This window comes from Electrona antarctica, assembly GCF_951216825.1.
Source record: "Electrona antarctica genome assembly, chromosome: 13".
Taxonomy (NCBI): Eukaryota; Metazoa; Chordata; class Actinopteri; order Myctophiformes; family Myctophidae; genus Electrona; species Electrona antarctica.
This window is the reverse complement of record NC_136794.1, coordinates 10,892,031-10,914,672: the sequence shown is the minus strand read 5'-3', so window position 1 is coordinate 10,914,672 and position 22,642 is coordinate 10,892,031. Positions and strand designations below refer to the sequence as shown.

The 22,642-nt window shown below is 41.8% G+C and overlaps 1 protein-coding gene across 2 annotated transcripts in view; it reads left to right on the top strand.

The window, feature by feature from the left end:
- fgf14 (fibroblast growth factor 14) overlaps positions 1-22,642 on the top strand; it is a gene marked incomplete at its 5' end in the record, with an annotated part of 181,718 nt that overhangs the window by 20,268 nt on the left and 138,808 nt on the right. Inside the window, one exon of one of the 2 annotated variants that reach the window (XM_079517569.1) lies at positions 15,501-15,708. The exons of the other annotated variant lie outside the window; for it this stretch is intronic. Within the exon in view, the coding sequence (XP_079373695.1) occupies positions 15,501-15,708 (208 nt within the window). Of the gene's footprint in view, positions 1-15,500; positions 15,709-22,642 lie in introns of those variants that run through there. 2 annotated transcript variants of the gene reach the window in all.

The window sequence follows — 22,642 nt, the reverse complement described above, 5'->3', positions numbered from 1 at the left end:
CCATCTTCATAATAGAGGGTATGCGCGTGACATCATCATCAAACCTCGAAGTTATGTAGGAACGTCTACTGAGTGGTAAAAAACAACTTTCCCATACATCCAAACAGAAAACTTGTATTTGATTGCATTAAACGACGATAAACAACATTAAACTCACTTTGTCACTCGATTTGCCATTCACTTTATGCATGTGCATACCCTCTATACACACACACACACACACACACACACACACACACACACACACACACACACACACACACACACACACACACACACACACCTCTACTTAAGACACACAAAATAGGGCCCAGTGTCTTGCTCAGGCACAGTTCAACACAAAGTGGGTGAACTATTTATTCCCAGACTGCCTCTCTAGTCTCTACATAATGAGCTACGGCTGAGAACAAATATTTGTGCAGACAGAAACATACCTGGCAATAAAAATAATTTCCTTTGCAAAGTGAGCCCCCTATAAATTTTTGCGTGTCTGACTATGAATTGGGACAAACTGTCAAGTTGAACATATTGTCATGGTTAGCCATACTCTATGCATCTGGCAGGCCTGGTAATGCAACATGCTATACTGGCTTTGACCATGGATTAAAGGCGTTCAGTAGGGCAGGTCCCTGAAACAGGCAATTACAGTGGTGGTGTGGCGGTGCCACATTCCTTCTGTAGCTATAACCTATATCTATATACGTCTTTCTTCTATTTCAGAAGTGGATGAGGATGAGGGAATATGCACGCACGCACAGGCACACATGCATGCACAGTTGCGCCCACACATACTGTACATAACCGCAGGCTACCTTTTAATAGTATGTGTGTCATGGCACTTAAATTGTGTCCTATGATGATTCGAAAACTCATTGAAAGCGTATTGATTATCACCTTCTTCCGCATGTCCCCTGTGTACTGTGTTGTCACTTAATGAGATGAACTGTATCTTTTTTTTTTTTGCAGCTTGGCACTTATGTCCTTGAAATGTGTGTGTCCTGGGTGTGGACAGGTCTCAAGGGACCAATGCTTTGTTGCCTCCATGGACGTACATTTCTATGGTAACCGCAGTGTGTTCATTGACCACCACACAAATCAAGTTTCCGGAGCTGGGCAGACACACTACATTCTGTGGGAATCATTAGGCTATCAAGAGAAAATATCCTCTATAGGAGGTGAGATATGTTCTTTGTTGGTCGAGTGGGTAGAGAGTAACGCTTGCGTTCAGAGTACATGGCAGATCAGTGGCCACAGGGAGGTTGACATGGCCGAAGTATTGATTATCTGTTTGCACATCAGGAACCAATCAATTGCATGACCGCACAAGGCTGTATGTGCACAGGGGCAAACTCATCCCAGAGCATGACTATGTAACCACACTGATACAAGTATGTACAGTAATGAGATATTCTGTCTTGGAGGCCATAAGAGAAAGCCTTGACAGTTGAATAAGAAAAAGAGTTTGCGCATCACCAATGGGTTTTCTCAGTGGAGTGCTAGACCCAAAATCCAGTATACAGTACATATCAAAAGTAGGGATTGGAAAAAATCCCAAAAAGGTAGCACAGGACAAAGTACTCAGATTTCCACTTTTTTATTGGCACACCATAGTAAACAAACGCTTACATGTTTCGGATATGAGCCTTCATCAGTGCATCAAGTCACCTACTGTATAAGTGGTTCCCAAACTGTGGTGCGTGCACCCCTTGTGGTGCACGAGCCACGAGCGCCTTCTAGGGGGTGCACGACATGAAAAGGCTAATTGTGGTGCTATGGTTTTATTATAAATAATTAACATATTATGCCAATATATGGCAAGTATATGCAGAATATAGCTGCATATATATGCCATATTCATGTTCATATATGTGCATATATGTGTGTATATATATATATATATATATATAGGAAATATATAGCTTATGTCATTTATATTTCCATGTAGGGGGGTGCGTCAGCTAGGTCAGGAGGTAACGGGGGTGCATGTTGGCCAAAAAGGTTTGGGAACCGCTATACCGTTGGGCCTAAACACTTCAAGAATATAGCGGTGCAAATGAACAGCGGCTCGCCATGACGTGTGAAGATGAAGACCTGAGCAGACAGGCAAAATAATTAAATGGGAAGTATTTTCATCACAAGGAAAGGAACAGAACATGAGCGAGCATTATTAGATTGAGCTTTACTATAGGGTATAGAGCGTCGCAGTCCCGCCCCCTACCATGGCCCAGGAAATGATTCTCCGTTCATTTTCCTCATAGACATTTCAGAAAGTATTTATTTAAAGACGTTTACGCCGCGGACAAAGCCAACTCGAGTCGTGACAAATCATGACAACAAACACAATTTTTTGGGCCGAACAAATAATTAGAAAGAAGAAAAAAAACGGCAGGTTACAACACTTTTTTTGTTGTTTTTCTTCTTTGTAATTATTTGTTTGGTCCAAAATATTGTTTGTGTTGTCATGAGTTGTCACGACTCGAGTTGGCTTTGTCCGCAGCGTAACCGTCTTTAAATAAATACTTTTTGAAATGTCTATGGGAAAAATGCATTGGGATTGGGACTGCGACGCTCTATAGGCCCTGAGCTTTACTATACGCCTGTGCGTGTGTGCGTGCGTGCGTGCGTGTGCACACGTGCGCTGGGGCTTGGGGTGAGGGTCGTGTTTCAGGGCAGTGAAGGAATGGCGATACCAAGCCAATCTTAGAGTTACCACTGTAGAATTCAATCTCAACTCACTCTCTGGTCCATCTGATCACTCTTCTGTGTAGTGCTCACTCAGTGAATAACCATTCACTCCTTTCCAGGCGAAGAAGCAGTGACTCTACTCAGAGTCTCTCTCACGTGACTGAACTTCTCACCCCTATCTATACCAGCCACCCGTCGGAGAAAATTCATTTTGACCACTTGTATTCGCGACCTTATTCTTTCCGTTATGATCCACACTTCATGGCCATAGGTGAGAGTAGGAACGAAGATTGCTTTGCCTTCTGGCTCAGCTCTCTTTTCGTCACAACAGTGCGGTACAGCGACTGCAATGCCGCCCCTGCTGCTCCGATTCTCCAGCTGATCTGCTTCTCCGTCCTCCCCTCACTCGTGAACAAGACCCTGAGATACTTAAACGCCTTCATCTAGGGTAAGGGTCTCATTCCCTACTTGGACTGCACAATCCATCGGTTTCCTGCTGAGAACCATGGCCTCAGATTTGTCGACTGCGAACTGGTCCAGTGAGAGCTAAAGGTCTTGGACCGATGGTGGCATGATGTTGATCATATTGTGTAACCAGGTTAATGACTATGATGAAGCAAATATAATTATTATCGATTGATCTATTTATTTTAGATCTGCTTTGTTTGTGTCACGCTTAGTGGCAGGGGGATGCTGATCAGTTGGTTGGCCTATCCTCAATTTTGGGCATAAACAACATATGAAAGATACTAGCTGGATGTAATTTGTTGTGTACCATCATACTCGCGCAGCCATCGTGGACGCCATCTTAAAAATGATGCCTTTCCACTAGTTTGTTTTTCCAAAATGTTCAGTGTTATTTAGCACACTCAATATAGACAGTAACAGACAAATCAGTCACTGCAAGTGCAAACGGAGCCCAACGTGTTTGCGGTGGCTTTTGAAAACTGCACACTGGAATAAGCTCCAAGGCTTAAAAAAACATTTTATGTAGGCCTACCTGGCTTACACCATAGTGGACATGACCTTTCGAGCCTCACTGCTCTTCATCAGACGTCTGATGAAGAGTAAAATAGAACACACTCTGTGTGACTGTGCACTTTGTAAGTTTCTCTTGACTTAGTGTCCAAAAAACATTACAATTATTTTTTGTTTACACATTTAAATTCTAAACAGAGGTTGAATGTGCAACTTAAAAAGTAATAATCCATATTTATATTAAAATTGTCACAGATTAAATGTGTTTCTGTGGTTAAATTGTAGGCTATTAAGCACTAAGCAGGTAAAAGATAGCATACATTGACAGGGGTTGAACGACAGAGCAAAAGGACGATAATGCAAGCCCTCAACATTGCTAGTTGATAGTGTTTGTCTTAGCTCACTGCACCACTGGCCACATCCTACGTTTGGATTCATTGTGTAATTATCGTTATGGGGCCATGATGTTTCCAGATGGACCAAATTGCTCTGCTTTATGTCTCATCCTATACACTGAGAGTGGCTCTGTTGAGGAGCCTGCCTTGCTCTGACCATGCTGGTGCCCTTATCTCTGTGTAATGAATATTGCTGGTTAGAGATAATTATAAAGAGGAGTTGTTTATGTGAATTTGTTATTTACATATTTGGCCCGATTAGTCAGTATGTACTATGTACTGTATGTGGGAGCAGTGGAAAGGTTTTAGTGTTGTTTGAGCCAAATACCACTGAGCTGCATTTCAATGAATAAACCATAACTACTATAAAGACTGTGCCATTTGTATCGACTATTAAGCCAGCTCTTTTGACTACCAAGTACCAACACATTGACAGTTTCCCTGGATTGTTCGGAATCGGAATAGGTATGAAATAGTTTTGCCCAGTCATTGCTGACAGCTAGCCTGGATGAAGGTGTAGGAGGAGGAAAACATTGGGCAGATGGGGACAGAAACTATTACTACTGCTTAACCTTTAAGTAATGACTCAGCCTGAAACAAGCTCTCTCTCTCTCTCTCTCTCTCTCTGAGCAGTGCCAAGTAGAGGGCTCACCCATCTCCCATTGGTGGAGCAGTTGGCCAATGCATGGCATTCTGGGTGAATTATGGGGTGAAGGGAAGCATGATGTTTTTAATAGTTAGTGGAACTTCCCAGTGTTGTTTTTAGGGAAAACACTGGCTGGAATCGTACGTTTCATTTATTACATGAATATTAATTGAATGTGTGAATATACATTCACACTATAGCCTACACACAATGAGTAGCTTAAGCTTTCACACAGAAATTGGAGTTTGATTGACATTGTTTTGCAATTTGTTTGAAATTGTAGTCTGTCTCTCTGTCTCTCTGTCTGTCTCTCTCTCTCTCTCTCTCTCTCTCTCTCTCTCTCTCTCTCTCTCTCTCGTCCCAGACATTTGCATTCAGTACAATATGTCCAATCATGTACACCACTTTAGGCTTTAATTGACCCTCTCTGTAATAGGTCACATATACAGTATATGTTTCCTTTTATTCTAGTGGGCCTTTCATTAGATTTCTGCCTACGGGATACAAGTATGCAAATTTGATATAATAATAACTCACTTGCCGTTGACTATGCAATTTTGTCTCTATCACCTGAGGGTATAGGGAGACAGGCTGATGTATCTGTCTTGGCTTGCATAATTGCAAGTCAAATGAAAAACCTTATTAAACAACTTGTCAACTGGCCTATAACATTCATGAGGTGTCAACAATTAATGCTACTTTTGGTAATATTGCCTGTTATTGTTCATCGAGTCCTGAAATAATGTGGATAAACTCTCTGAACCTTCTGACTAATGACACGGCACCAATGCCAGAGATGTCCTTCTGGTACTTTTTCAGCGACGATGAAGGCGAATCATGTCTTGTGTACTATGCACTTTAACCCAATGTATATCTTTCTTCCATCTGTACAAAACAGGAATCTGAAAAAAAAACCTCACAAGGGAGTCACTGCTGCCCAGGCGCAGATCAGGGCAATCAAAAAGAAGTATTCTAATGATGCCTGACAAAATTCTCAGATGATATCCTCCAGGGTGCAATGATACTTTACATTCCTGCAGACAGATCGATATGGAGGCTGACATGAGAGGCCTCTGTGGCTGTGCCGGGCGAAGGCTGGACGACTGCAGGGCAGTGCAGGGCCTCTGTTCATTCCACTGTGTGTCAAAGTCCATCTCACCTATAGTAGGCCTATGAGGGAATTCGGCCCAAATCATCAAGATTGTGCACTTTTGCAATGTTTCCAATGATGGAATAAAAATGTCAATGTATTCTGTTACTATTGGGTATGCTAAATAACATGCACACAACAAATTTAGGAAAATCTAAGTTCTGGAAAGGCATCATTTTCAAGATGGTGTCTACTCTACGATGGCTGCTGGGAGCTTAAAATAAATCTATAAACTGGGATTTAATATGTAAAAAAAAAAATCACACCCGTGTGAACTGAGTGGTGTAAGGTTTTATATAGCATGATCAGCTGTGGTCTGACGTAATGTCTGACGTAATGAAATCATTATTATTATATAAGGTAAGGTATTATATAGCCTGATCAGCTCTGATCTGACGTAATGAAATCACACACCCTTTGTGTAGGCTATTTTTGTCCTACACAAAGATTAAATTCCCATTGACATAAGAGCGCCCTCACTTCACACCGGTGTGTTTTTGAGTGGTGTAAACCACTCCTACAACTGGCTTTTGTGTGCAGAAAAAAATGAGCATGGTTGCTATGTTCAAAATAATTTCTGACGTAATTAAATCACACCCGGGTGAACTGGATGACCGTAGCAACCATGGTCATTTTTTCTGCACAAAAAAGGCCAGTTGTAGGAGTGGTTTACACCACTCAAAAACACACCGGTGTGAAGTGAGGGCGCTCTTATGTCAATGGGAATTTAATCTTTGTGTAGGACAAAAATAGCCGATTTGCTCGTCTACATATGACGTTAATTCTCCATTCATTGTCAATGGGAATTTAGGTCGTGCTGAAACAACAGAGCTTCTTAATATGGCACAGTTGAGAAGCAGGAGTTAAACTATTAATCTGGTGTCAGTGAGGTCAGATGTAGAGTTGCTAGCCGGGTCGATATATTCAGATCTAGTATGTCGAACCATGTATGGCTATCCAGGGTTTGATGTGGTCAGTGTCGTGATCTTCATATATGGAGATCTAGGTGATGATAGTCAGCTCCACATATGGAGATCCATGTGTTGTACCAACTTGGTTCATTTGCAAGTGTGACTTGCAACCACACTGGTCATCATGAGACATCATGCTTCCATATATGGAAGCATGATGTCTCATGAGGCGTGACCATATATGGAGGCATGGGTGACGCAACGAACGAACACGAAATCCAGTAATTCACTTCATAGTAAATGTGACCTACGGTCGCAACCAGTAAGACCCTGAGGGCGAGAAGTGCGTGCACGCATCAGCCTGGGTGAGGGCAGACTGCTGGGCGAGCCCTGGCGCTTTGGCATGGGGGGGGTCAGTTCAACATATGGAATGAATGGCCATATATGGAGTGTGTCTTGAGTGTACAGGGTTTGATGAGGTCAGATCAACATATGGAATGTGAGAACAGGTCAGCTCTATATATGGAAATCTAAGGGTGGCAGCTGTGTCTTGAGTGTACAGGGTTTGATGTGGGCCTAGGTAGGATCGGGCCTATTGAGAACCTGGCACGGCTGCACTGATAACTTTATTAGTTATTTATACATATTTGTTATTTAGCATACCCAATAGTAACAGAATCCATTGAGAAATCTCTTCTATCAATTATTTGGGGTTTCAACCATATACTGACTTATCTAATATTGGATTCATTGCAAACAGACCACTAGGGGGGCGAGCCCAACTCGTTTGCGATGGTTTTCGAAAACCTTATGCCCATACCAACACCATGTAAAAAATCTAAAACTTGTCACCATGTGCACGATTTTCACGAATTCCCTCCCAGCTAGTACGTGTGTGCGTGTACGTTTGTTTTTGTGTGTGCGTGTTTGCAGTGTGTATGCACACAATGCATCCCTGATGTATGTTTGTGTACTGCGTGCGTGCGTGTGTGCGTGCGTGCGTGCATCTGCATGCGTGCGCACCTGTGTACCACCTCCCTTCGTCAATAATTGATTGCTCATTTCATCAATAATAATTTATTTTAACATAAGCCTTTTAAACAGTGACATAGCATAATTATTGTGCCGTGTAAAGGAATTCAATCAGGAAACATTTTGTTTCTAAGTGGCTCACAACCCTTAGGACCCAGTTATCACACACAACTGGCAAGACCTGGGCGCCACAAAACTAGGTCATTAAAGTGGATTAATGCTGTAATTTGGGGAGATGAACACACAACGCAACCCCACTAATGAACTCCTCCAGTCTCTCATCAAGTCTCTGCTACTGCTGTGCTTATTGTTTACTCAAACATTGGCATTCCCCGTTCTGCTCGCTCTTCATTTTTTTTCCTCAGGTGCATTAATTGGCTACAGCCAAAAAATCCCAAGTGTTTGTTTAACTCTGAGAATGTTGAATGAAAGAAATTTGGTTGCATTTGTACACTGTCAGAGTTACAAATGGATACATTACCACTGGATTTTATAGTGCTCTGATGAGGAGCTATATGTTCACTTCATACATACCAAAGAGTGCTCAAGGGAGGGCAAAACTTTCCCGATATTCCTTGCGAAACACCACGGAAGCATGAGCGTGCATGTTCGGGTCTGATAGGTCCCAGAAAAGATGTGCTGTGATTGGCCAGTAATCACTTGAGTGGCAGGGTGACGTAACGTGCCTTCCACACTTCCGGCGTACTTCCTCTCCCAGTGTAAATTCTTCCGCCCCTCCTTCAACACACATCGCTCCAACGAACTGCAGCGGCCAATGAGGCATCTATTTTTTAATATCTATGGTAGAACTGGCCAGTCCAGCTGTCTCTTCCAATTAACTCCTCATGGCATGTTTCCTGACCAATGGAAAACTGTTAGAGTGATCGCAGTTCACAAAAGGGACGCTAAATCAGATCCATCTATATACCGTCCCGTCCGTTGCTCACTCACTGTCATCAGTAAAGTGATGGAATCCTCTTCAACAATCTGGAAAGCCATATTGGTAAAAAACATAAACAAAAAAAACGTTTCCTTTTGAATTTGCCTCTGAGGACTGAGGGCACCACCCGCGTCCGGGTATAGAGGCCGAATGTCGGCCCGTTCACTCTCCTTCAGCCCTCCTCTTCCGGTGGTGCGTCTTTGTTTTCATTCCAACTGACAAAAGCATGTACATCCCCCCACGACCTCTACGCTCCGAAGATGCTGGAAAACTCACAGTCACACACTACAATAAAAAAATCACACCCGTGTGAACTGAGTGGTGCAACTAACTATATCTGTGATGTCAGTGACGTCACATACTAACCATAGCAACCATGCTCGTTGTTTTGGTACGAACACGTGGACACGGGTACAAAGCCAGTTGTTGGAGTGGTTTGCACCACTCAATAACGGTTGGGGGCAGAGCTTTCACACATCGTGCCCCCTGTCTCTGGAATGCTCTCCCACAAACAGTTAGAGATGCCAACTCACTAGACATTTTTAAATCTAGACTAAAAGTTCCCCTATTTTCACTGAAATCACTATATTCACTGTGCTTTGCCCCGTGGTTTTAAAACCCTATGCTATATTAATGGATATTCTGAACGCATTTTTACCTATCTTTAAAGGACCACTTCACAACTTTTCAACCCATCTTCATATAATTGGTCCTCACTAATAATCATGATAAAATGGCACCATTTTTTCTACTCAGTCTGCTTCTCATAGGAAGACTGTGGGCAGTTCAGAACCCCGTCCACCAGTGACATCATCGTTAGGCAGTTTTTTTTAAACAATATTTTTTTACAAAAATGTTTAGATTTTTATTATCGTGAGAACGATGGCTTCCATTTTCGCATTGCAACTTTTCAGGACTAGAAAGCCTGCAGTTTCTAATAGCTTGGATTCCCCATCGATGATGTCACTGGTGGACGGGTTTCTGAACTGCCCACAGTCCTCCTATGAGACACAGACTGAGTAGAAAACAATTGTAGCCATTTTATCATGATTATTAGTGACGACTAGTATATGAAGATAGGTTGAAAAGTGGTGAAGTGGTAACTGTGTCCTATCGCATGGTACTTATGTCAGCCATGTGTACTGACACATCGTATTATGCTTGTTATTGTGTTCTTGTATTTTTTGCTGTTTTTTTGCTGTGTATTGTTGTGAAGTGCACAGAGACCCCTTGGGGTGATGTTGCACTATAAATAAAAATAAACTGAAACTGAAACTGACAACAAACTCTACACGTTGTAACGGGATTTGCTGACAGATTCATGCACCTGCCAAGCTCCTGAGAGATTAATCTCCAACAAACAATATGGATTCCGACCAAACCACAGCACAGCCTCTTAGGGGAATATGAAAAATATATATATTAAAAAAAAAAAATGAAAAAAGGAATTGAAAAAACACGGCCCCTCACGTATTAGGAGGGTAGCACCAGAACCAAGGACGACTGTTTTTGATTAATTGGTTAAAATGGAGTTTGAAGTTACAATGGGTTTGTCTAGGAAGGGGGCGTGTCTGCAGTGGGTTATTTAGAACTCGCATCAGAGTCTTTAAGAAATAATCAAGGTAGAGAGTGGACTGAAACAATGTCACTTTTATTACAAGGAGTGGTCCGGACCACATCCAGGGAGACTGCACGAATGCAGGCCTCCAGAGCTGTTCATATGCATCTCTCTTATACACAATGAAGAAGCAAAGAATACATTGGAGGTGTGGTCAGTGGACATGGCCAAACAAGGGTCTATGTAAGAATAGGTCATCTGACAGACGACCAACAGGTGATCTGTGATGACTCATGTGAATGCAGTCAAGACAGTAAGTATTCTCATCTTCAAAATCCATTACAATTCTGATAAAATTAATATCTAAATACTGAATCAAGTAACTTACAAAAATGTCTGGGGGGGGGTTTCCAAAAGCCTGAGTAGATGATAAATCGACCCACTTCTTTTTGGGAAGTGAAATATCCCTTTAAAACGAGGCAGAAACGGACTTGAGCCCTGTGAGGCACTCCCAAGCAAACCATTAGGTGAACAAGTGGCCATGCCGAGAGGTGCGAAGCCCACTTCTGCTGACTCAGCACTTTCGACTTGCATACTGCATAGGCAGAGAATCGTATCATCACGACGTAGTCAACATGAGGAACGAGGTCACGAGAGGAGCGTCCTGTTTGACACAGCGGGTGTGAGACTGCGTTTTTTCTGATGTCCATCATGCAAGAATAGTGTGCATATACTAAATTTCTTCTGTGCACACACACTAGATAGTATCTAGTGTATAAATACAAATATACACAAAGTCTAATAGAGCATTTATTCTTGTTATATGCATGGGAATAGTAGCCTATTGGCCTTTTGTTTTTACGCCTAGTGAGGTTGTAGCGTGGAGTAACAGTATTTAAAACCTATGAGAAGACTCCTTCATATTGAGTCACTTTCAGCCATGGTCAGTAGCTCTGAGTGACAACTGCCATGTGTGTACAGAGGAAGTATGATTACTATAATTTCAAGTCATGTTGCAAGCAAGTCTACCATTGTATTATATTTGGTGTATGAGAGGCTGTGAATGACAAAATTAGAAAACATTTACTTCATGGTCTCTGTGTATACCATTACCATATATATTTGACACATTGGTAAACTTATTTTCAGCATCTGATCTGGACTTTCACTATGTCAGTCGGGACAGCATATTTGTCTGTACACTGTTTGCGTCCCCTCATTCTGTTATGGAAAACCATCACATCCTCAGGGGAAACTATTCACACAGCGGAAAGAGTAGTCATGAGTCACGGTAACAAGCGTCATGTCCCCAGGGATGATCCTACAAAACAGTGGTTATACTTGTTAACTTCACATACAAAATGGTACACAAGATACGGTATATATGCATGGAAATCATTGTATCTGGTTAGGCTGTATGGCACTGGTTCTCAAAGTGGGTTCCGGGGACCCCCAGGGGTCCTTGGAACTGTTCCAGAGGGTCCCCATCAAAATGAGGAACAGTCTAAACACTTTATTAGCTGTTTTGAATTATTTGACTATTGGAAAATAGCCAACCAGTTGCATATGACACGGTTGTCTTGTACAGTATATCTGCAAATGTAGAAAAACTGGAGGTTCGGGCAGCCCTCGCACCTATGTTGCACTGCCCATCTGACTGATATGGGCATACCTAGAAGCAACGGCTGATGTCTTATTCGTGTCCACGCATGCGCTGTGCAAGTGGGTTAGGGTTAAAATGTGACGCATATCGCGTAGGAGCACTAATAAGTATCGCACAATAATTGCACAATAATTTAGTTATATATTGTGCAATAATTTACAAATAGGTATAGGGATACACGATTAATCGGTAGCATAATCGGAATCTGCCATATCGGCCATAAAAATGGCAGAACGATATCGGAACGGTCTCAAAATAATACAGATTATTTAGTCGGTTTTCACCAGCAAAGAAAAAAAAACGTTTTAATTTTTAATTACTCGTCTCATTCAGTAGTCATTCAGTTGTGAAAAGACCCTGCTATGTGGCTATTGATTGATTGAATACTTTATTAATTATAAAAATATTAACTTTGGGCCAAGCCCCTTAGGGCCTGTAGGCTTGTTTCCATTGTGGTCCTCTGTATAATATCGGAATCGGTATCGGCAGATATGACCCTGCAAACAATCGGAGATCGGATATCGAACAGATAAACAGGAAGTCCATCCACTATAGATAAAATAAAATAAAAAATACACATATTCTCTTAAAGGGGTCCCTGGGACAAAATATTCTCAATATGGGTGTCTGCGGGATCCCCGGCCAAATACATATCAATTTGGGGGTCCTTGACGTGAGAATGTTTCAGAACCCCTTCCGTATAGGGCATTATGTATTTGGGATATAGGAGCTGGAAGGCAATAGCCTACTTGGAGAAAAAGTCTGAGGCCTCATTCACACGTACCAAACACCAATCAAGCAATGTTTGGTCGTTTTTTTGAGCCACCACAATGCTTTTCCAATGGGAGTCACATGGTTTTATCAAACATTTGTGTTTGATTGCTGATTGCTCCCCCCTCATCAAACAAAAATGTTTGGTCAAACCATGTGACTCCCATTGAAAATGAATTGGAGCAGCAATCAGACATCACACACGGACCGAACATTTGTTGTGTAGGTGCATGTGTACGAAGCCTGACTCGCCAGAACACTTCCATGTGACAATTACTATTTGAATTAATCATAATACTCCGATTTTGACACATTTGCAAAACACTGTGATGGTAATTTGGTTACTATACATTATAGGCTATTTTGTTAAAGTCAACAAGTCAAACCCTGCTGACTAATGCATAATAGGCCTATAGGTCTTCCTTTCAGATTATGATTCTAATGCATTAGATTGCATCTGGTCCTGTTGTATAGACTGATATGACTCCTCCAGGCTGTCTCAGCTGTTGCAGTGCCCTGTAGGGTTCCTGGTTCCTGCACTCTGCAGCGCAGCTTCAACTAGAAAAAGTGCCCTTCTGGGCACAGGTCTCCACCAGGAGGATAGGAGTGTGTGTGAGTGTGAGTAATATAAACATGTTTATTTGGGTTTTTTTGTGTGTGTGTGACGCGACTTGGCCTGTTGTAGCGCCACCATGAGGCTGATTTGAAAACTGTCAAGTGGCATTTCTTCCTCAGCCTCGTAGTGGGAATAGGCATGCACAGTTTCACCGCAATCGGACGCTGCGTTTTCGGGCTACTCCAGAAAACTTTAGAAGCCAATCGTAGCCAATCAGGATGGATAATTATGAGAAATCAAACAAATCACATGATCACATGACTATGGAGAGCATGTGTACCAATTTGCGTGAAATTTGGATAAAATCTGAAGGAGTAATATTAGAAAATGTGTTTTACACATGTCGGCCTCCTGGTGGCGCTATAAAGAGCAGATGTGAAAAATTCCAGGCAAAGGTTTTTCCTTGTCCTCTAGGGAGTGTGCATACATGGTTTTACACAGATCGGTGCAGTTATAGGTAAAAACACAAATCGGCCAGTTATAGCGCCACCATGAGGCTGAGTTGAAAATATTCCAGTGGCATTTCTTCCTCGGCCTAGTGGGAATGTGCGTGCAAAATTTCACTGAAATCACACGATGTGTTCATGATTTGCAGCATTTTGTTTGAAACGGAGCACTCCTGCGAACTTTGGAAGCCAATCTTAGCCAATCAGGATGGAGTCTGAAAAATCTGAAAGATCCGTTTCGTTGAATGGCTCTAGAGAGACTGTGTACCAATTTGCGTATTGTTTGGACAAAATCTGTAGGTTTACTGTCAAAACATTTGTTTTGCACAAAGCGGCCTCCTGGAACGGTGCCAGAGATTAGCTGTTCACAGACGGACGGACGGACACACGGACACACGGACGGACGGACACACGGACGGACGGACGGACGGAGTGCAAAACATACTCTCTCCCCATGCCTTCGGCCTGGTGGAGACAATAATGCTTAGATGTTAGATCACTTGACACTGGCACGCAGTGCTTGCGTGCGTGCGTGCCACGCACGCAAGCATCCCTACCGGCTATCGCAACGCAACCTATCACAGGTGAGTCTAAGCACCTGTGACTTCATAACGTAACAGAGCTTCACCTACGATTTGTCGATATAGCAAGACACAATTTCAAGAATAGCCTGCAGCTAGAAGATATGTTATCTGTTGACACTATAAATAAATAAATAATAACTAATGTGACTATCTTGTAGGCTAGCCAAATGGAAAATTGCGTCTCGCAGACCTTTGACAGCACGTCTGCGAGATGCAATTTTCCATATACGCTTCCTAAACGCAGAAAAGCTATAGTCAACTTAATGACTTAATAGAAATAGCACATGTTTCTAAGATATGTCGCTTAAAGACATTTATCTCAGTCTGACGATCATATCATTTCTGAGAGCATCAGCTATATGACGGCACAGAAACCACGTGTTTACGTAATGGAAAGCCAATCTTTTCGATTTAACCCCTCCATCCTCCTCCCGGCCGTCTATTTCTAACAGAGGGTCCGATGCGAAGGGAAATTCACGCAAATATTTTTTTTATACAGGCGCACCGTACTTTTGGAGATGCCAGTGGCGTTGTAGTGAAGAAGACACTGACCACCAGAAAAGAAACGTTGACTCTAGGAATCGGGGCAGACGCCAAGAAACCAAAGCTGTCTTTATAGAGCACGTTGCAGTGGAGAGGGAGGCTAAAAAGATATGAAAACTGTGCTCGCTGGAATTTGACCTCGTAACACGTAGCCTACAGCTGGTTTTATTCAACAAGAACCCCAAAGTGGACTTGATCCGGCATCGCCGGCAATGTGTTGTTTTGTTGGGGCTATCATTGCAGCAGTGTGTGCATAGGATGCATCCTCCCTTGGCTTTTGATGCTGTGCAGATCCACCCGCCTCTCCTCAGAGTGATGAACTAATGGGCAATGATTTTCTCCTCGGAAATCCGCCGTGTTTCACTGTTTTCACGTTAGTTCTGTTTGTTTACTGGCTGCACGTCTCCTCCCGGTGCGACACATGCAATTTATAGAGTATATTTTCTATTACCGACTAGTTGAGGTGGCATCCTTTATACGCCAGAAGAAGAAAAAACACCTTAATTACGAAGTCTGACAAGACAGTGAATATTTTTGCCACGTGAATGAAAGCGCATAGGACTTGGATATACCTATTTTTCTATGGTAGAATTGGTAGCGTTGCTTTGGAGAACTGATCCAATTGTGTTATTATGCAACCGCAAGGATCTCATCTATACCTGGGTGTTTAAGCCACTGGATTGCTCTTCGCCCAAATCAATGTGGTTTCTTTGGAACATTTTCAGCAAAGGAACGCATATGCTGCAGTGTCTTTGTGGCAAGAGTCTTAAGAAAAACAAGAATCCAAGTGGTAAGCGAATCACCGTTATGCCTATAATCTCCATTTGGATGCAGACTGCTGTGTGTGTGTGGTTATTCGTTTGTTTTGTTGTAAACGGACCATGGGGCGATAGATCTGCAATCATATTTATGCAGCGAGTGGATGCAGAGGCGCGGGGAGGGGGGAACAACTTATCCTGTGCAGCTACTATCGGCGAGCCCAAGCTTGGGTAGCCTATACGCGCAGCCAGCGCACAGACAGACACAGAAAAAACACCTGCACCAAAGAAAGCACTACGACCTCCTAACTTTTTAAATAGCCCTAACGCGCAGATGGATGTTAAGTCTTAGATCAATGCCCCACCAGTGAGCAGCGGGATCAAATCTATCTATAGGCATCATGGTTACTTGCTCATCTGTCCGCGGTGGTCCAGGTTTTCCATTCTCGGGCTTGCTGCAGCAGCAGCGCTCTGCAACACTTCTCGGTTAGGCTACGCTGTGTTTTCAACAAGCCAGCTGGAGGAGATCAGTCTATTGTTTTAGTTCCCTCTCCATGCGTCCATAGTCCATAGGCTACTCCACACACAGGCTACCATAGATGAGGATAATAGGCCAGGATATATGGGCATATACCTAAACAAATTGCAGCACGATAGCAAATCATCCACTTCAGTAAAATGTGAATTATTTCAACCCAAAATGTATTTTGTTAAAAAGAAGGGGAAAAAACCTGCCTTCAGTTACCTGAGACTGAGAGTAGCCACTTGTCCTCACATTTGCCCAATTTTGCCAGTATTTGTATTAGCCTGTTCACCTGCAAGGTATTGTAGTGCTTCAGTGACCAAACAATGTTTATTTCAACAGGCTGCTGTTAGGAAATAAAGAAAAGCCCTTGTGTAGGCTACAGCAGGGAGCCCATGCTACTTGTTACCTCGTGTTATAGCTTTAAGTTGATGTGCTCAGCAGCACTGTTTTGCCACTGCAGTATAGTAGATCATCATCATACCGTAGCTTAGCTATTTTTGCCTGACTCTCTGACATCGCATGAAGGAACGATCAAAACATTTACCTTAAAACTTGTTTACATTGTAGGCGTATACAGTATTGTGACGGTAACAATGAATATGAACCCCCTGTAGGCTAATAATGCCACATAGGCTTTGGGGAAACATCGAATATGGTCTGAAGAATTCTGTGCAGCCGCAGCAAAAACACCAACTTAAGTCGCGCTCAAGAGACAGTGTAACCCAATCAGCACCGTACAGCCAATTAATCACCGTCAGATGTCTGCAATTTAGCAGACACGTGACGACGTTCATAAGAGCAGGCTAGCCCACGTTTATCTTGTGGAGGCTAATCACCGAATTATCCTGAACTGCGGATGAGGTGCGCATAGTATTGTCAGCATTTGTGCTGAAGCAGCAGATAGGCTACTATGCTTATAGACCAGTATATTTATTAGGCCCAGATGCACAATGTGTCCATGGGGTGCACTACAGAACTCCTTCTGATTGATGCAGGACAGTAAAACAGATTAACGGCACTATGTACAAAATAAGAAATAAAAATAAAAACCTGCTAAAGACATGGAGCTCATGGATATGTACAGGTGCTTTAAAGAGCGTACAACAAGTAGGCCATTAAGCATATAGGTTTAAAATAGAATTCTCACGTAAGGTTCAATGGTGCTGACAGTCTGTGAGGCTCCATGTCAAAGACAGAGGGAGGCATTTAGAGTACTACTGGCCACAGTGGCAGGCCAGAGCTATACTATTATAGGGCCTACTATAGGCTGCACTGAATATAGTGCTCCAGTGAGGCCTATTTTTAGAAACACATGAGAAGTGAGGGCACTAACAGACTATAAGCAATAACTGTTGTATCAATGAGATCCATAAGTATTTCAGCAGTTTTTTTTTATTGTATTCCGCCACACAATGCTTACCAAGCATTTGAAAGTGTAAGTACTTTAGGGACCTCCTATTCCATTAGATGGCACTTGCAAATACCCTTGTGTGGGCTAATATTTGCTGTGTGTGTGTGTGTGTGTGTGTGTGTGTGTGTGTGTGTGTGTGTGTGTGTGTGTGTGTGTGTGTGTGTGTGTGTGTGTGTGTGTGTGTGTGTGTGTGTGTGTGTGTGTGCTGTACTATACAGTAGGTGTGTGTCTTTGTAAGTAATATGTGATCATGTGTTTTGTCTTGTTAAAAGTGTGAGGTATAAGCAAAGGAAAGGTACATTGACCCCTGGAGGGAGAATTATGTGTCATAGCAGCAACAGCAGTGAGAATGAAACACAGGAGGGGTACAGGTAAGAGTAAGAGTCAAGAACCAAACCAATAAAGACAATTATATACTGATCTGCTGGCCCTAGATATCTGCACTGGATCTCTGATTAAGTGAACACGTGTACAGTCTATCAATAAATATAAATGTGCAGTGAATATAAATTCATATTTGTACGGTACTGAAAATGACATTTGTTCCCAGACTTTAAACAAACCCAACTTTGGCAAATGACTATAACTTTGATGGATGAATGTTTCCAGTTCACATCATTGTTATTATTTTCCTTTTCTTTATAACCAGGATAGATGCAACAATATCAGAATGACCGGTGGCAGTACTACAGCCTGGCCCTGACCATGTGTAGTAGAATCATCTGTAAAATGGTTTAAAATATTGTATGTATGTATGGCCGCAAGCTACAGTAGGGAAGTACCTTGTATGTGAAGGTACATTTTGTTGATTTTGTCCTTGTTTACAACACTGTTGAATCAAACCAGCTGTTTGACAGTCTCTCCTTCTCTTTATCAATATTTTTCAATGCAAATTGAAGACAAAATCAGTTTTTAAATACATCCAGATAAACATCGCTTGCTTTAAACGTAGGCCAGCTAGGCTGCAATACGTTTATCAAGAGAAAAGAGTTTCAAGAATAATGACATCAATGTATGCAAAAAGTACAATTTACACATCCAGAACGACATGATCAGAATACATGGCATGCCATGGCATGCCATGAACCTTACAGTATATCTTCAAACAGACTACAAATTATGCATTGTTAAAAGGGAACTCATATATGTCACAATGTCAGATAGTAGTGCTGTTGTGTAGCTTAATGGGTACAACATGGCACTGACAGTGCTCGGGTCAAGGGTTCAGTTCCCATTGGGGCTCTCCATACTAGAATCCTATGTTGTCAGTATGCAGTATGCAGAGGCTTTGGGAAAGAGCATCCACCATGTTATAAGAGTTGTCTTAATGCATATGAACATGTTGGGCCAAAGTTTCAGAACTACTCACTTTCCTGCGGGCATAAAGGGATGTGTCAGCATGCAGACTCCACTTCAAGTGCTGTTGCAAACACAGTCTCACCTCAGAAAAACTCCAAGGAGGCCTTGAAAATGATCTGATCAAACCTTTCCTTTTTGTAAATGTCACTGAGTCAGAGTAGCTCTGGCTGATGATAAGCCTAATGGCACCATTGGTCAGGAAGTCTTGCTGTTTTAAATTGCTGGGGGCAGGAACAGGTAGTCCAAACATTATTTGATCACGTCCGAATTAACTTCATCCTGTATCCTTTGTGAGTTTTCTCTCCTGAAAATTGACTGAACTGAAAATTGTCTAAAGTGCTGGAGAGAGACAGGGAGACACCTGCAATGATTTATATGGGAATAAAAAGCTATTTAAAACAAAAAACTACAAAAAACTGAAACAAGATACTATCGAGAATAGAGTTGCGGGAGAATGGAGAATGTGTTTGAGAAACGGTGTAATACTTTTCATTTGTAAAAGTGTTATTTCTAAATGTTATTTATTTTAATTAGCAGACAAAATTGGAACTGTATGGAACACTATCAAATTGAAGCTGATAAATTGGTACTCTCTTGATTTAATGAAATTGGTGACCCTCCTGAAAATGTATTTTCTATTTATTAAATAGCCGGGGAAACAGGGAGACCGCTGTTATTGAACAAACACTATATAGCAATAATATTCTCACTTCCACTACCTTTTACTAATCCCACCATTAGTCCAGGCCGCAGTGTCTCTGTCCATGGTGCTGAAATGGTCTGTCTCATTCTGTCGTTCTGTGGGTGCAGTACTTAGTTTAGACAGTTTTTGATTGAATGATTGAAATGTTTATTTGAATAAAGCAATTTTAAAAACAATATAAACAGAAATGTCAGAATAACAAGCAGTACAAAATAATAAAAAAGCAAATTCAAAAGGAGTGAGAAGAAGCATAGCTTATTGCTCCCACCCCCTTTCCATCAATACTAAATATCATTCAATTATCTATTCAATACTTAACTAAATAACTAAATCTGTGATATCTATGTATATAAATTAATATTACATATACACACAACCCCCCCCCCCCCCCCCCACACACACACACGCACACCTCAACACACACACACACACACACACACACACACCAGTTTTTGGTTTAGACTAGTCATTGGTTAGACCAGTCATTAGTCCTACAACTACAACCTATCTCAAACCCTCACCCTAAACCTAACCTCCCACGGGGCAGCACACCTAAACCTAACCTTAACCCATGTCTAACCAATGACTAGTCCGTTCGGTTTGTATTTGAGACTCCCAACGCAAATCTTTTAGGAGCAGGTGGTACTTTGGTGAGAGCGGGAGTAAGTAGTCAAAAATAAACTGCTGGTGGGACGGGAACACACAGATTGCCGGAACAGGCACTAATAGTCAGAAATCTAGCAGGAGCAGGATTAAGAAAACATTCTCGCGCAGCGGTCTTTCTACTCTGGAGCTTCCAGTGATGCTGGCCTCTTTTAAATGTTCATCGTCATGTCCCAGCCAGGGTACATGTCTCTTTGATTAACATACAGTACAATGTGATTCAGTAATTCAATTTAGTAGCCTACATAGCTGAGTGGAAGATAGATGATACCCTCCAGCTCTATGTACTGAACAAGCAATGGTCAAATGAATGACTATCTTGTGATTGTAGTACTTCGAAAAGTAATTGAGTGGGTCATGCAATCAATGGCCTTAAAAAATACCATTTTGTCAGGAAAATGCATACTTTGGGGTACTTTTACTTTAATCGAGTATTTATTTATTTATTTTTAAAACTTTAGTTAGTAGATTTGGATTATTAATACAACAAATAAACATTATAAGATCTTTATACATTTTTGAAAACTGTATTGTGCACAATGACTACATTCAGTGCAAGTATATTTTGATGCCAAAACCTTTGTACTCAAATAAATGTTTAGTTTCTACCTCTGTGTCTCATTAGTTGTTGTAAAATGTAGCAACATCAAGTTTTCAGAAAACTTACCGTAGGTTAGGTTTTAGAAGACATCTTTTAGAATTATCCTCAGGTCAAAATGGGTTAAGTGAAAATGTGAGTACTTCTTCCGCCACTGATAAGATGTCATATGAACAGTGACTACTGGTACACTCGCATAAGTCTCGTTATTTATTTAGTTTATTGTCACTGTTGGGGAGAAACCTCGTATCTCCATATTTTCACTATTGTAGAAACATTTTGAGAGTGAAAGGTTTGGGGGTTTTATAAATATTGAACCAATGAAAAGTATTAATAAGAGCCTGTGACTAAATAATAACTACATTGGAACACAGGTTATTTTTCCATTTCATGGAAAGTAACGGTTTTAGGACATATATATACAAGGACAGCGACGATATGTTCAAAGCTATCTGGTACATGAAGAGCGGGAGGAGACGGGCTACTGTAAGGGATTTGTGGGACTGGGACGTGTACCCCATGTGATATTATGTGGATCCCACCACAGTTACGGGCAGAAACATAAGTCCATCTCACATCTTTACCCTGACATTGTACCCCACCAAACCTTATAGCTCTATTCCCATTGTAATCAGGGGTCTACGCATGTACAGTATCTCTCCAACTCTTTAGTAATGAGAAAATACATTTTCAGGTCGGGATACCACACAATCAAGTAGAGAGTACTCGTATAGCATACAGGATAAACAATTAAAATTGGAACTGACACGCATGTCCCGAGTTTGAAGTCGGTCGGTTGGGCGGTTCTCGAGATACGTGAACACTACAGACGGACAGATTATGTTTAGATATTCTACTATAAATACGCATAAACATAATCAATGCCTAAACATTATACCTTGGCTTAAACCCAACCGTTTGGTTCGGAGAACCAATCACAGCGATTCTGCCCATAACAGTGGTGTGGTCCATATTCCATAATCACATATAGTTCACAGGTGGCCTCCACAATAGAGCTTCGCAGTCCCGCCCCCTCCCGAGGACCAGAAGTGAATTCCCCGTTCATTTTCCTCATAGACTTTTCAAAAAGTATTTATATAAAGACGTTTACACCGCGGACAAAGCCAACTCGAGTTGTGACGACAAATGACAGTAAACACAATGTTTTGGGCCGATCAAATCATTTGTAAGAAGAAAAACATGGCAGGATACAACACTTTTTGTTTTGTCTTACAAATTATTTGATCAGCGAAAAACATTGTGTTTATTGTCATGATGTGTCACTACTCGAGTTGGCTTTGTCCGTGGCGTAATCATCTTTAAATAAATACTTTTTGAAAAGTCTATGAGGAAAATGAATGAGAAATTCACTTCTGGTTCTAGCGTCGGCATGAAAGGGGGCGGGACTGCGACGCTCTATAGCAGCTGAGTGACAGTAGAGTGACAATGCAGGTCACAGAATGTGTGGGCGGCATTGGGCGCCCACGTGACGATGGCTCAAAGCGTATCAAGTGAAGCTCAATCTATGGTATGTGACAGAGCCTCAGTAAGGCAGTAGCTAGCCTTGAACTCAGCAGTGCTGATGCTTCCTCTCTTTTAAACCACAAAGGTGCACTATAAAGGCATAGTGCTCAACCTCACACCCATGCAACAGATACCCACCCTTGGTAATTAAATATATGAAACGTGTGTCCCTGCTCAGCAGT